The sequence below is a fragment of the Lolium perenne genome, chromosome 4 (assembly GCF_019359855.2).
Source record: "Lolium perenne isolate Kyuss_39 chromosome 4, Kyuss_2.0, whole genome shotgun sequence".
NCBI lineage: Eukaryota > Viridiplantae > Streptophyta > Magnoliopsida > Poales > Poaceae > Lolium > Lolium perenne.
The window spans coordinates 182,578,432-182,593,357 of NC_067247.2; the positions used below are offsets into that span (position 1 = coordinate 182,578,432).

The 14,926-nt window shown below is 40.9% G+C and overlaps 1 protein-coding gene across 1 annotated transcript; it reads right to left on the reverse strand.

Moving 5' to 3' along the window:
- Window positions 1-2,876: 2,876 nt before the first annotated feature.
- LOC127294503 (uncharacterized) lies at window positions 2,877-6,447 on the reverse strand. Its single transcript, XM_051324335.2, has 7 exons — window positions 6,131-6,447; window positions 5,322-5,513; window positions 4,958-5,230; window positions 4,576-4,678; window positions 3,966-4,084; window positions 3,514-3,672; window positions 2,877-3,437 (listed from the first exon to the last, which is right to left on the reverse strand). The coding sequence occupies exons 1-7, from the start codon at window positions 6,419-6,421 to the stop codon at window positions 3,000-3,002; spliced, it is 1,575 nt and encodes a 524-aa protein (XP_051180295.1). The 5' UTR covers window positions 6,422-6,447; the 3' UTR covers window positions 2,877-2,999.
- Between the last annotated feature and the right edge of the window lie 8,479 nt (window positions 6,448-14,926).

Consider the following 14,926-nt stretch of genomic DNA (forward strand, 5'->3'; position numbering starts at 1 on the left):
ATTACCTATATTAGTATAGGTCTTCAAAAGCATTTGCAGATGCGAATAAACCATATTTAGTTATGCAAGCTATATTTTTTAACTAGGAGAATCACAGCGGTTTTGTGTTGGCTATTATTGCAAGAAGGTGATTTTAGAATTAAATTTAGGTGCCTTTGGAGAGAAGTGATTGTACTAGATGATCTGCCTTAAGATATTATTTTTCCCAGAAATGAAGAAGTTCAGTGCATGAAATCTTCATTGTTACCAGGTGATGATTCAGCTACGATTAAGTTGGGATACGAATTGCTAGATGACTTGATATTAACATACTCCCTCCGATCCTAAATATAATCCGTATAATTTTTGGCACGAATATTGGAGAACGCACTTGGAGGTAAAGCTAGAGCAGATTTGGGCAAGATTACTCCTAACTAATTGACGTGAGAAAATAGAGGAGTTCACATAAGGTAAGTAAACATAAAAATGTTCTAAAAGAAATCTCCATACAAGTAATACAAAGCGATATATCTTATATTTTTGATTTTTTCTCAAAAAACTATATGGATTATATCAAGGCACAAAGGGAGTATTATTCTTCTATTATAACTGAAACATAGGTTGCCGTACACTCAACCATCGGACATGAGCTCAGCTCGCCATCTCTCGCCTCCATCCTCCCATCCTGTGTCCAGATATGGCACTCCTCCATCCCTTTGATTGGAAATATGACAGTGTGGGTGGTGGTGGGATTAAGAGATCTCATGTGATTCTCAAGAGTGATTTATGCTGACCGACAATGGCAGCAGATGATTGAGGCAAAGATAATGCACATGCAGACCATTAAGGATGTTGTTAATCTTCTCTAAAAGATTGTAAATGTTCTTTTGGGACTGACTTGTTTTGTATGCATAGTCTATAAAAGATTGTTGACAAGAATTTTAGTGAAAATCTTGCTACAATTTACTCCCTTATGTTTTACTTACCCACCGCAACTATACGGTAACACTTGGCAGAAATTCTTTATGGTTGAAACTACACGAGTGCATGTGATAGAGCATGAATAAGCTAATGATCACAAAATGTTGTTTTAGTGTTTAAACTGCACTCCCAATTTCCATTACATACTGGACAATTTAGCGACATATTTCCCTAATAATATTGACTATTCACTGTGTGAATTGAGTGTTTGCTTTTCACAATTTAGTGTATTTTAAATGAGATGATACATGACTAAATAATTTATTACTATTTCATAGGTGATGGTCAACAACGGAGATATAATAACTTTCAGGAGGAAATACAATCAGCCTATCTTGTTGTTCGTACTTTCAGTTGGCTTTGTGCAAGAATTGTTTCGTATTCTGTACCCTTTGTACAATCTGGCATATAAATTATTCTGCAAGAAAATATGTATTATGAAAGATAAAGAGTATGACTTTCAGAGTTGCAGTTCGAGTAACTGAAACTGGATGCTCTTGTGAACTATCTTGTCATTTAAAATTGTTAATTAAGATGTTATATTTGTTGGCTTATGCTTCACATCACCATGAATATTGACATGCCTTATGTTTACATCTGCATTGGATAAAATTAAAAATCTGTAGCAACGCACGAGCATTTAACTAGTAAAAAAGTAAAGAAAAGAAAAAGAAAAAGAAAAAAGACAAAAAGGCAAAAAGGCAAAAAGCAAAAGCAAAAGGAAAAAAGCCTGAAAATGGCATGTTGTAGGCGTCGACCTGGTTGGCATATACTCGATGTGCAAGTGCGTAATTTCGAATCACCCTCCCTCTCATTTGTCCCTGGCTGAAGTGCTATGTGCTGCCACCGGCTGTCATCCACCACCCCCACCCTTCCCCAGCCACCACCTCCGCTAGTCCGCCACCTTCCCGACCTCCCTTTGAAGTTCCCTCTTCTCCATCTCCGACAACGTCAATAGGTTACCTGAGTAATAAACATTTCTATACTTTACTAATGACAATGATAAGTTAGTTAACAAAGTTTGAAAACTAAAGAAGGCTTGGGTGATCAAATTCAATAGATTTTAATTTTGAAGACAGCCAAATACACGAAATATCTGTGCACGACGAACACTACCATCAAGACCGCTGTATGAGTGAGTATATACTTAATCATGCGCTTGTACGTGTTTAGTACGAGGATGGTGCCGGCGCCTGAGCCGGCGATGGCGTAGCACCCCTGGTGGTACCAACACGCTTGACAAGCGCAGAGACTACACCCATTATCTTCTCCAGGTCGCAGTCTTTGGAGAGCAGGTCCTTCTTCTTGGACGCACCATCCCGCCGGCACTCGTCGCAGTTCCACACCACCAAGTCGCTCTCCGTCCTGGCGATGAAGCTCCGCACCTGGGCGAGGTTGACGGTTTTGCGGCCGAGCCGCGCGGCCGCGTCCTCCATGTCCGCCGCGCACTTGTCCATGCACCACCACGCGCCGTCCTTGATGCCTTTCTCCTCGTCGCGCGCGAGGACGGCCGCCGCGGCGGTGGTCTTGGCGGCGGCGCGGACCGCGATCTCTGCCAGCGCGGGCGCGTCGGCGGACTTGCTCTTCGGGCCTGCCGAGAGGACGGTCACGCAGTAGTCCGGGTACGGCGTGTCGGCGCACGCCGTCTTGACGTCGGCGGAGACGAGGGAGGCCGCGCGAAAGAGGAGGACGAGGGAGATGGAGAGAGATAGGAGGGCGTGGGTGCTGCGGCAAAGCGTCGCCATGGTCGGTCCTCAAGTTGAATGCGAGGTTTGCGTGGAGGTATACCCCATATATGGCGCCATGCCCGCTACGTGTGGTCGGGCCGCTGCCTCCGTCGGCGAACGGCCGCGCTGCACGCATGCGCTGGCCAGCCGCACACGCGCACCACCTGTTCGACCTATTTATCCGAGACAGAAATCCAGTGCTAAATTTATTTCAGTCATTTACAGCATCACACATCTGTTCCCATTTTTCGTACGTGGCCTGTACAGCAATAACTCTGACTATCATTCTACCAATCTCCTTGTATTTTCAGGTTAGTCCAATGGGACGTCCTCGTTGGTGTCGCTGAGAGGCGCATCATCATCCTCCGCAAGCCTGTCGATGAGCATCTCCATCGTCTCGACGTACCTCGGCATGTAGTGGTCCCTTATCATAGATCCCGCGAGCCGGATCTTGCCGTACATGCCGCGAGGTGTCTCGTAAAGGGCAACACCTGCATTCTGACCGCCTTGCTCTTCTGGCAATGCAACCATGTGCATGATCCGTCCTGGAGGGTATAACTGACGATGGGAAGGCGCTTGAGACGCGTCCGGCGCCGATTGCAGGGCTTCCATGAGCTGCTCCGTCTCTTCTCGGGCTGTTCCTTCCTCCGTGTCGGGTGCTTCAAGAGTTTGCTTCCCTGCAGCAACATATGGCCAGCAGGACAGTGCAGAGTGTTTCTTCACTATGTACCGCGTGTCTTCTGACTCAGACTGGAATGGTAGGACAAATGTGAAGGCACAATTTTTTTGAGAAATCTGGGTTTGAAAGAAAAACATTTTCGTGTACCTTGGCAATGTAAGACTCGACATCTGCAACCTTAGAACTTGGATTGTGTACAAATGAAACGTAGGATCGCATGAAATTCACTGAGTGATTTACAAAACTCAGGATTCTTTTCTGCTGAATATGTTCCTGGAGATCAGGTGCCCACGATGATGCCATAACCTGCACAGATTTCATACGAAATGAAACATATCAGGCTTCTTCTTGTTTTTTTTGGAAGAAAGGCACAATGGCCCGGCTTTGATTGAAAGCCCCAAACAAATGAGGCTTCCGTGCACAAAAATTGTGTTTGCAGTAGAAACAACTTCTTCACTTCTGATAACCAGGTAATTGTTCTACACCATGAGAAATCGAGACAACAGTTCATTGCCCATTAGCTACCGAAAGAAAACAAGATTTTGTAAATTTCATTCATGCCGGCATCACTGCATCAAACTAGGTGGACATGGGGATACCTCTGCGCGAAGACTGGAAGCTGAGACCTTGCCAAAAGATGGCACCAGGTCGTTTTTGTTGACAACAGTGGTAACAAAGTCTTTGCTCGACTCAGCCAAGTCCCAGGTCATACAAGCAGCTGGACAGTAATAGTTTGATACGTTAGTGTGTTATATACATCTGTGACCAAATATTACATCTGTGTTATACATCTAAGACTAAATATTACTTCTTTTAATAAAAGGCCGTGTGCATCATCATGATGCAGAAGCCGGGGTTGCACTTCCCATTTCGAAAAAAAAAACATTTGTGACCAAATATTCCTAAGCAATTGCAACGAGATAAAAGGGACTATGAAATTGTCCAAGATATTAGTTGCTCTGTTTCAGACTAGTTGTTGGGCATGCTTGCGCTTTTAGTTTCTTGTTTCATATTTGTGCCGTACATGATTCCAAAATGATTCCACACAGACGTTTCTTAAAATGTATGACTGTCTTCTTAACCGTTCTACAAGTGGTGTTGCATTATTAGTACGGAATTGCTAATCAAGATGCAGTTTTTTCTTTTCTTGGTACTCATATGTTTAATGGTTAGGTTTCAGTCGGTTGTGGAATGCAATATAGTAGGTACCTGGTCCAAAAGCAATACATGAAGATGATGATAACTTCTTGTTCTCACGTAGTATGCATGTTAAAATTGCTGCAATAGCAGCACCCATTGAATGCCCAATGATCTAAAATGGAACAAAGATGATATTATTTTGGTCAGCAAATATCTTGATGGAGCAATGATATTCTCTTGTGAGACTTCATCCAGAGGACTCCTCATGTCATCTGCATTACTTTTTAGTGTCGCGTCTGTGGTTACTTTACAGTTAAAGTTGCCCCATATTATTATCAAGAGACAAAATAGCAAAAATTAACACTCATCTGCCACATGTCTATTTTTTTTTGGTGAATCGTTCAAACGGAAAGCACATGTGCATAGGTTCAGAAGATATTTGATTACCTACCTTAATTCTGTAATCTGGAAATAGCTCGACTGCTCTGCTGATGCAGGGAATTGCCTGATCCGCAATCCAGCGAGCTGATGCAACCATTCCACAGTGTGCATGCCCAACCACTACACTCGTTCTACGGCCTTCTTGTGACACTGCATGATGAAAGGGAACTTCTGCTGCAGTTGCCGCTGTCAGGCGATCCATAACACTAATAGCCCCCCTGATGAAAAGGAGAAAGCATCGGGTACTTTCATCGCGGACAATCGTGAATTTGGGTTTCATAAGCTGCACAGAGGCACCAGCATTCACTTTAAGATGTTTCCGGTTCACAATCTGTACTAAGATGGTCAGCATTTTTGGTCAGGGTGATACATACCTTTGCCTTGCAATTCCTTGTGAGAATATCACTCTGGTCATACCCACCAAACTCTAGGAACACTTCAAAAGGCTTCTTTGAGAAGAACATGGAGAGTCTCAAGCATCTGAGAAGTGCAATGAGCTCCTGCCTTACTCCAGGACCTTCTAAGGGCACACAGTTGCTACCTGTGTACTCATGCTGCAGATTCCCCTGAAGAAAAATGAATAGTTAATCAGAGAAGAAGCAATACAGAGTATTTTCTTCAACGAAATAATAGCAACCATATTTGTTGGGTTAGTGCCATGAGTTCTTCATAACTGACAAACTTAATGGATTGTCCTCAAAACAAAAAACTAATCGGAACGCCATTTAAGATAGGTAGGCGTGTTCATTTGGCAAATACTTCGAAATGGACGTCATTTCCTTTTTCAGAGGTTCTTTCAGGAGCAGAGTACGGCTTGAGCCCTTGTTAGTCAGTAGTCAGTAAGAAACTCATATGAATCCAACATGCATTGGTATCAAAATTAGAACTCAAGCAAATCATCGACAAAATCTTTCAAATCCAAACGAAGCACATCTTTTAGAAGGGAAAATTAATGTTTCAAAGAAAAAATCAGGAGAAGGACCTGCCAAGAGTCAAAATCAACCGTGACCCAGGCCTCAGGCATTGCTGAAATCACAAACATGATCACATAGTCAACCAACCATAATACTAATATAAAGCATGATCTAAGAATCAAGTGGAATTTACAAGCCTAGATCACATATGTTTCCTCTAGCAGAGATGCCATTTGCGACTATTCCAGGAGATCGAAACATTTGATCACCTGAAGGCGCATGTAGTGGCTGATCCCGAAGGCGATGTCTCCGAGCGGCCACTTCCCCAGCGTTTCCCCGTACGCGAACCCCGCCGTCCTGGCCGCCACGGCCATCGCCTCCCTCCAGCTCGCCGGCGCCTTCTCTGGCCACCTTTCCTCGCTTTCCCCCTCGACGTCCTTCCGCCCCGACCGCCGCGTCGGCACCTTCTCAAGGCCGTCGGAGGACAGCCGCCCTGATAGCACGACATAGACCAGTGCCGCCGTTCCCGCCGCCGAAGATGCCACCCGCTTGGCCCCCATCCTTCGCGCGGGTTGGCGGGAGCAAAGCTGCGGAGGCGGAAATGGAGCAGGGGTTTTTGGGAACGATGGACGCAATTGCCCCTGCCATTTTCCGGTTTATATTTGCAATTTTTTGAGATGTTTATGTTTGCATTTGCTTAGCCTAGAGTCGGCTAAAAGATTCAAAACTTATTTTACGAGCGGATATGAGAAAAAACAAAGTGGCGATTAATAAATAATAATCATATAAGGTCAGAAATAAACATTTATTAAACATCTTTTACCGTGAGGAAGGTTTATTTTTAGAGATAATGAGGAAGGGTATTTTGGGAACCAAATCCCATCGCAGGGGTATATGCGGGATGCTTAGGCTGATGCTCCCAAAGGATAGATTGGATATTCCACTAGCTCAGCCAAAAGATACCTGCTGCGTTTCAGTATATGGTACGTGCCCGACTTCATTAAGATTGTCCGATACATCGCTAGGAAGAGTGACGAGTCATAAGTGAGTGATCTAGCAATTGAAAATATTGGTCAAATTTGAATGCTAAAAACTCTTAGCACGGACTCTGCCATTGCAGTACTGAGGTGCTTGGAAAAAAATATATAGGCTCGGATCAGTCCATGTTCTATCTGATTTAGGTTGACCCCTATAGCCAATGCTAGATGCAAGATGCCCCACTCATTTTAGCTTATCTCCAGTCACGTCCCTTAAACCGTCCCCCAAACGACACTGGAAGAGGGTTTGGGGACATGTTTTGTTCATGATGCGTTTGGGGGACGTCGTTCCCCAGCTGTGTCCTCCAAACGCCGTCCCTAAACTTATTTTAAAGGGATTTTGAAAATACAATCATTTATTAAATATAGCATACAAATAAATATATTTGCGGAGATTGTTTTTAAATTAAAATACAATAAATAATAAAACAACTAAACAAATGTTATAAATGGGGCTAGATCAAGGTGTCGCGGTATTTGTTGATAATCCTTTGATCCTCCATATATGCTCAACGAGATCAGCTTGAAGTTGATCGTGAACATTGCTACCACAGATCTCTACGTGCATGGCGAGGAAATCAGCAAAATCTGCAGGCAACTCATGATCAACGTCCACAAGAGGGCTCTCACAGTTATAGGGACCATCATGTGTCCTGACATGATTCTTGCGGTCATCCTCGATGATCATGTTGTGCATGATCACACAAGTCTGCATCACCTCCCACATTTGGTCGTGAGACTAGCTTAGAGCAGGGAACCGGACAAATTGCAATTGAAATTGAATCACGCCAAATGCCCGCTCGACATCCTTCCTGCAAGCCTCCTATCGTGCAACAAAGTGGGAATTCTTCTGACCTGATGGAGCCGAGATTGTTTTGACAAAAGTGGCTCATTTGGATATATACCATCGGCTAGATAATAGCCTGTGATGACCCAGCGTACCACTGCATGGTGTAGTACACAAGTCGTTGACATAATACAAGTAAAACACCGTTCAACTCATATTACATCTCTTAGAGTGGTACAACAGAAACATATGTGAGTCCAAGTTATGTCTATAGAAGTACACACGAGCTGTTTACATAAGATCAACACAACCTCCTACTTTACAGTGAGGTAAAACTTCAAATAAAACTCCAGAAGAACGACTCGTAGTCTATCTTATTGCTAACTCCAGTTCAAGAGCTATGGCTTGCTATAGAAATCTAGCTACTTAGGTGCTAGGATTAGGGAAAGATTCCTTTCTATTACTAGTCTAAGTTTCCACTCTAGCTGATGCAGAAGTTGACTCCATTGACTTCTTTGATTGGATTCTTCATCTTGTTACAGTTGACTCCTTTGTCTTCGAGTTCCACGGTAGTTTATCCTTCGGTGCCTTGATCTAAGAAGGGGGTTCAAATGGGAGGGAATGAGTATGAGCGTACTCAGCAAGTTCATATTAGGAAATAGGTGTATCATGCACTAGCTACAGCCATAGACCAGAAAGTCATAGGCCAATGCAAGTTTTCATAAACATTTCTTTAAAAGGTTTATTTTATTCTGAAAACTATGCCCGTCAGTCTTCACAGGTTGACCAGAACTTCATGGAGTTCCTTTCCTGCCACGTTCGCAGTTCCCTTCCCGGAACAGGGAGTGACAGCCACAATTTGATACACTCTGCAGAGGTGCGTTACTTTTCCCATAAGAGACCTTATCCTTGTTGCCAACCAGGCGAATTCTTTCCCGTCCACACTTCCTTTGGTGTGAGGCCAGGTGTAAGATCCAAGTCCACACCGCCTTCTCCGCGACTGCAAACCCACCCTTTTTTCCACCCGTACACCCCCAGTAGACTTCTCCCGATAATACGGCTTTACTCACGGTGCACTGTGGACAATCCATCATAGATCATAGAGCCCAACATCACTAATGGATGGGGATTTAAAAGGCTATCCCAACCTACGGCAGTGCCTCCAACACCCCGCGGCTCTACCAATCCATTGGCGTGCAGAAGGGAAAAGATACAGCTGACTTTCCCAGAGCCATTATAGATCTTATGGTCAACGCGATATGTACGGCGCTAGAATCACTGGACGGCATTGGTACTTAGTCCTAGATGAGTAGTACCCATGCAATGGAACCTCCACCATATCAACACATACCATGGTTCCATTGCCCACCACATAGTCATATTCATAATTGTAAAATAATACTTTGCTTTTCAATGCATGAGTGATAAGTATAGTACTTTGCATATAGTTTGATACAAATAATCAAATGACATGAGCAAGCGATGAACTTGCCTTTCTTGACTGCAAGATTATGCAGGCAAAAGCTTCGATACGTGATAACTCCAAATTCTGAAATACCATCATCGTCCGGTAAGGACAATGTTTAAAGAACTGACAAAGATGCTATAATGCATAGTATGAGATGCAATCGTCCCGAGCGTACCCTAACCTCGATGATTTAGACTGTATGAGTTGTAAAGATTTCTTTAGGGTTGGTTGCACTTTTAGAATGATTCTCAAACGAGGTTCTTATTAGGGTTTGGTTATATTAGCATCATATCCAAGTGATATAAGACATCATAACAATCATACACATAAAGAATAGTGGTGGAATAATATATAAAGAACAGTTGTCAATTTTTAGGTTCTACAGAACATGGTTGATGATTACTTATACTATACTTCAAAAGAATAACTTTTGAAGAACATGTTGTTTAAGAAATAATGAGTATTTCAAAGAAGGATTAGGGCTTCTAAGGTTTGATTGACATTTGTACTTCAAAAGAATAACTTTTGAAGAACAGGTTAAATAAGAATATGAACTACTATGCATAGGAGCTATGTAACTCTAGGGTTTACTATTGGGTTCATTTAGTTTTACTAATAGGAACTTGTTGTTTCTTAACTTGGAATAGGTTTCTATATAGCAAGTATTGGTAGGTTTATTGCTATGGTTTCTTCTAAGCATCATATCAAAGGATGGTTATCAAGATGGTTCTATAAATTAGCTATTAGGGTTTACTATGGTTTCACAATTGCTTTACTAAGTAATCTCTAATTGCTTCTAAACTAGATGGTTTATTATTTCTTTAATAGAGTTTAGTTGGATAGGAGCATGTGTTGTGAATTGCTACACAAGGTTGATACTAGGGTTCATTATTATAGTTCTTACTAGGGTTTGATGATTGAGGTTGATCCTAATGGTATGGTTTATAGGAATAGTGATCAATGATGCTAATCCAATTAACAAGTTAGGGTTTATACCTAGGTGACACTTAGGGAATCACATAGGTTTGAATAGGGACATAAAATGATAGTCTCATGTGACTTGGTTTTATGCTAGTGGATCATAACTTGTATTTGTTGGTCACATAATATGGTTCTCTATGTAAGGTGACATTCACATGATCACATGTGATAAGCAACTAGGGTTTAGGGTTAAAGCATTTTCAAATGATCACATAAAATAATGGAATCAAGGTCTTACTCAATTGAAACTAGGGTTTCTAAATTATGGTACAACTCCTAAAATGATGATTGGTAATAGAGTTGTGGTTACTAATTACTTTGAATAAAAATTAGTAATGGTTTAACATTTTATTAATTTTTACAAGATTTAAAAATTAGAGTAATTCTTATTTAGGTTTAATTAAGATTCAGGGTTTAATAATTGTTATTAGGTTTAAAGTATTTAACTTGTTGACTTAAGATGTTTAAATAAACAATTGTTAGGCTACTAAAATAATATTGACTTCTAATATTTTCTTGAGTTATTACTATTTAAAGAAAATGGGAAAGGGTAATTTGCAAATTAGGGTTTAGGAATTACCACTAATATTTTAATTGATGAGAATATGATAAAGAAAATTAATATTAACATTTTAATTAGTTACTGAATAGTTAGAATTTAAATTTGAAACTTCACTAATTATTGAATTCAAATTGTATTTTAAACAATTGAAATAGCATAATTAATAAAGTTCAAAATAAATGGATTTTTATTTTGTCACACATTTTTGTTTTATATTTTATTTGAGTAGAGTTTATTTTTGTGAGCATTTTGATATATTATTCATATTTTTCTGAGTTGAAATGAATTTTCTATAATTTTTCAAAGTTTTAACTATTTACTGGTTTTTAATTCAAATGCTAATTACTAAATATACCGGTTCGCTCTCTACACAGAGAGACAGACAGGTGGGGCCTTGACTAGGTCAGCTACCACGGGGCAACGACCAAGTCAAACCAGCTATTAGGTCCCACCGCCACGTTGGCATCGTCGACGGCTCAACGCCGGCGAGCCAGTGCATGGTGGCGACGCCGTTTTATGGACTCCCAGGATGTACTACTAGGCGGGTTCGACTCCCCTTGATGATCTGAGAACGATGGTGTGGTCGTTGTTTCCAAAAAATCACCGGAGTATCACCGCCAAATGTTTCTGCGGCGGCGCCACTCCGGCCAACTACCCATCTCGCGCTATGGTTAATCCTAAGACGCGAAATTAGATGCAGGAGAGGCGCAAGATCAACCTGAAGATGTTGGTGGGCTCGGTGAGGCTTGATGTGGTCGGAGACGAGCTCACCGTCGCAGATTCCGGCGATCTGCTGCAAGGGGAAAATCCCAAATTGGCATCGCCCTGAGCTCCCCCACTCGATTCCTTCCGCCAGGAGAACCTACATCGGCCGACGCATCCAACGAGCTACTACACTGAGCTTAGGGTGGTCTCCTCCGTCGAATTCGACCACGACTCCGGCGAAGTGTTGAGGAAGAACATGAGAGATAGAGGGGTTCTGGAGAAGAATGAAGGCGTGGAGGAGGATTGGGGTTTCCAGGAGGTCTTCCTCGTGCCTTTATATGCTGTGGCGAGGTCGGGAATGACGAGAGTTCACTGGAGACGGCCGAGATGCATCGGTGCGTGAGTTGCTCGATTTGGGCACGAATCGGGACGCACCGAGGATAAGACGGACGTGAAGTTGTTTGTACGGGGTTCAGAGGTCGCCTGCGACGTCCAGAGCGTGCTCATCTCCAACGAGGACGTGGCCTGAGCTCACCTCTGCGCTGTCGACGCCGGGGAAGAAGAAGAAGAGACCTTTTCTCTTCGCACGATTATTAAAGCTCTCGAAAGGTATCTGTTTCAGGCTAGGCTGTTCTTGGTCCTCTGTCGGGCCACGTTGTGGGCTGCTGCTGGTCTGGTTGGCCCAACAGGTAAGCCAGGTGAGCCTTTTTCCTTTTCTATTTTCCTTTTCCTTTTCTGTTTTCATTTTCTGATTTGAATTTGTTAGTTGAATTCAAATTTGAATCTTGTTTTGTTTTGCAGGTTCTAAAATATTTGAATTTCAATATCACTTCATGATAATACTTACTGCATAGTTCTTTTGTTTAAACAACTATTGAATTTTAATTAGAGTGACACTTTTTGAGGTTTAATTAAAATGGAGATGGTTAAGATATTGATCTCCATTCTTTTATAATTTAGGAACCATTTCTGTTTAAATGACTTGAATTTTACCACATGTGCATGGTGAACATATTCTATTCTGCAAGGGCTTAACCCTAATGATTACTCACATATAATTGAATTATGGTTAGTATTTAAATTAAATGGTGTTGATAATGGGATGGGTTTATGATTTTATGTGGGGAATGGTTTATAAAGTGTAAACAAAATGGTTGGATCAACCCTATATTCATTACTCTTGCTTAACAAACTCTTGTTTGAACTATTTAAAATGAATCCTACACTCATCATGATTAACTCTCTTACTGAGGTGGTGCTATTTTATAAATACTATTCATTTGGTTCTAAAGTATAGATGGCTTGGTTTATACTTGTGATCCATTATCCACAAGTTAGGATATAATGTTTCATGTGGAGTGGATTCTATGTGAAAAGGTTTAGGGTTTTGGTGATGCTTCACTAATTGAAGTATAAAATAGGCATGAGGCATGGAGGGTTCTACTTATGATCCAAAGTGATACTTGGGTTGGAATTCAAATATGGCATAGGGTTTTAGTAGTGATCACCCAAGTGATGCACAACTAGTTTTAGGATGAGAGCAGTAACTAGGGTTATGTTTAATTGACTAGGATTACTCCCCTTACTTAGGTATAATTCTTTTATCAAGGCAAGGCTAGGTTTCTCTCAAGGGTTTGGATAAGCAAGATTTAAATACAATATCAATACTACTCTACACAAGGCATGAGGATTGGTTTGGTTAACTACTAATGATTTACTTATTATTTCATGAGAAGAATGAGATCTATGGATCACATATATAGGTTTAACTTATTATCTCAATTTTGTAAGGCAAGATCATGCATTAGACATGATCAACTTATTCCTCACTAGTCTCTCTTCTTTAATACTTCTCTCAACACACTCACTTAGATTCTTAGGGTTTATGATCATCACCCAATTTGTAATGATCAAAGTATTGGCCTCATAACAATTCATTGGTGAATTATGGTTCTCTCTCTAAGATCAATTATAAGTCCATATACTTGAGTATACCTCTTTAGGTTGAGCTCTACTGAATAGATAGGATTTCTCTAGGGTTTATGATCATTACCAAGTTGTAATGATCACAACACTTGTCTCTCCCTTGGATCACTAGTAAAAGAGGTTCTTACTTACTATCAAGTATTAGCTAGGTCAAGTAGGGTTTAATACTTAACTTATATTTCTTGTATCATTGGTTAGTATCAACAAGTACCTCACTTAGATAAGGTTTAAATATTAAGCTAGGTTCTATTGAATGCATAATCTAAGCATATGAATGGTACTCTCCTTTCTCTGAGTTTAATGGAAATGAGTTTTGAAAACAAGGTTGGAATGATCAAAGGTTAATGAAGAATGAATATGAGTGTTCTTGACTTGGTTCAAGTATTGTAGTTGAAAAGATATACCATGTGACTCATGATAGGAACATTTATTTAGTAGAAGACATGGTTAATATAAGTATAGAATAGTGTCTTAATTAATTGTGTTCTTTGATTTAGGTTTGAATAATTATTCATGTGTTGTTGTAAGGAATGTCATGTTGAGATCCCCTATAAGATCTTGTAGTTGATCCTTACATAAGGTGTTGTTTGTTGTAAAACTAATTCTATTTGATCTAGCCCATAGATCAAATCATCTCTATCCAAAACAAGGTTTTAGCAAAGGTCACAGTGAAGTTTATAGCGCTTGACTTGATGATCTACTTCAATTCCAGCAAGTCAAGTGAAACTTCAGTTACTGTGGTAAGTTTTATTTGAAAGCGCAAAAATTCCCCGGATTTTCTATGCATGAATGCAATGCACACTTTGGTGTTTTCTCATTTTATTGCCTCTAAACCTGGGATATTACAGCCTCTCCCCCTTAAACTGAACTTCGTCCCGAAGTTCGAACGCTCTAAGGTTTTGGAATGTGGAACAGACTTGAACAGATCACCATCCTTTCAAACTACTTAGTGATCTCATTAGATATAATTGAATATATCCCTTGTCCAGATCCTTCATGGAGTCTTCTGACGTCTGGCACTGATACTTTCTTCAATTCTATGATTTCTTCCAACACTCTAAGCTTCTAGTCTTACTCTTCGAAGATCCTTGTTTTAGGACATCTTATGGTGTTAATGGACTTTACTAATGGTGGTGGTGACATCTCCCTATTTGGGTACTCAAAGCTTGGTTATACCAGCTGCGGCAATCCAGCTGCGGTGCCCAAACCTTAAGTCTAATTTTTTTTGTTTAAAGTAAGGTATTGTTTCCCTTACTACCATAACGAAATTAATGGTACTTAGTAAGGTATTTACAATAGGCTTGGTCCTGGTTGTTTTAATCCTACGAATGGATTAGACTCATTTAGTCCATCCAATCATGGCTTCTAGTTTATACTAGTTATCTTCCTTTTGGTTTCCTTAGGTTCCATGAAAGGAATCTTTCTAATAATAATTAGTTTTGGTACGGTCAAACCCTTCGGTCTTTTGTTTTCTTAGGCTTTGATTGTCCTCGGTCATCTACTTCATCCAACTTCATTTTCTTGGACTTACTTGAACTC

Excerpts from the sequence above, each read along its gene's own strand:
- LOC127294503 (XM_051324335.2), bottom strand. The coding sequence starts at position 6,421 with ATGGGGGCCAAGCGGGTGGCATCTTCGGCGGCGGGAACGGCGGCACTG. Across the intron at positions 5,514-6,130 it reads GCCACTACATGCGCCTTCAG|GGGAATCTGCAGCATGAGTA; the intron begins GTGATCAAATGT and ends ATTTTTCTTCAG. Across the intron at positions 3,673-3,965 it reads CTTCCAGTCTTCGCGCAGAG|GTTATGGCATCATCGTGGGC; the intron begins GTATCCCCATGT and ends AAATCTGTGCAG.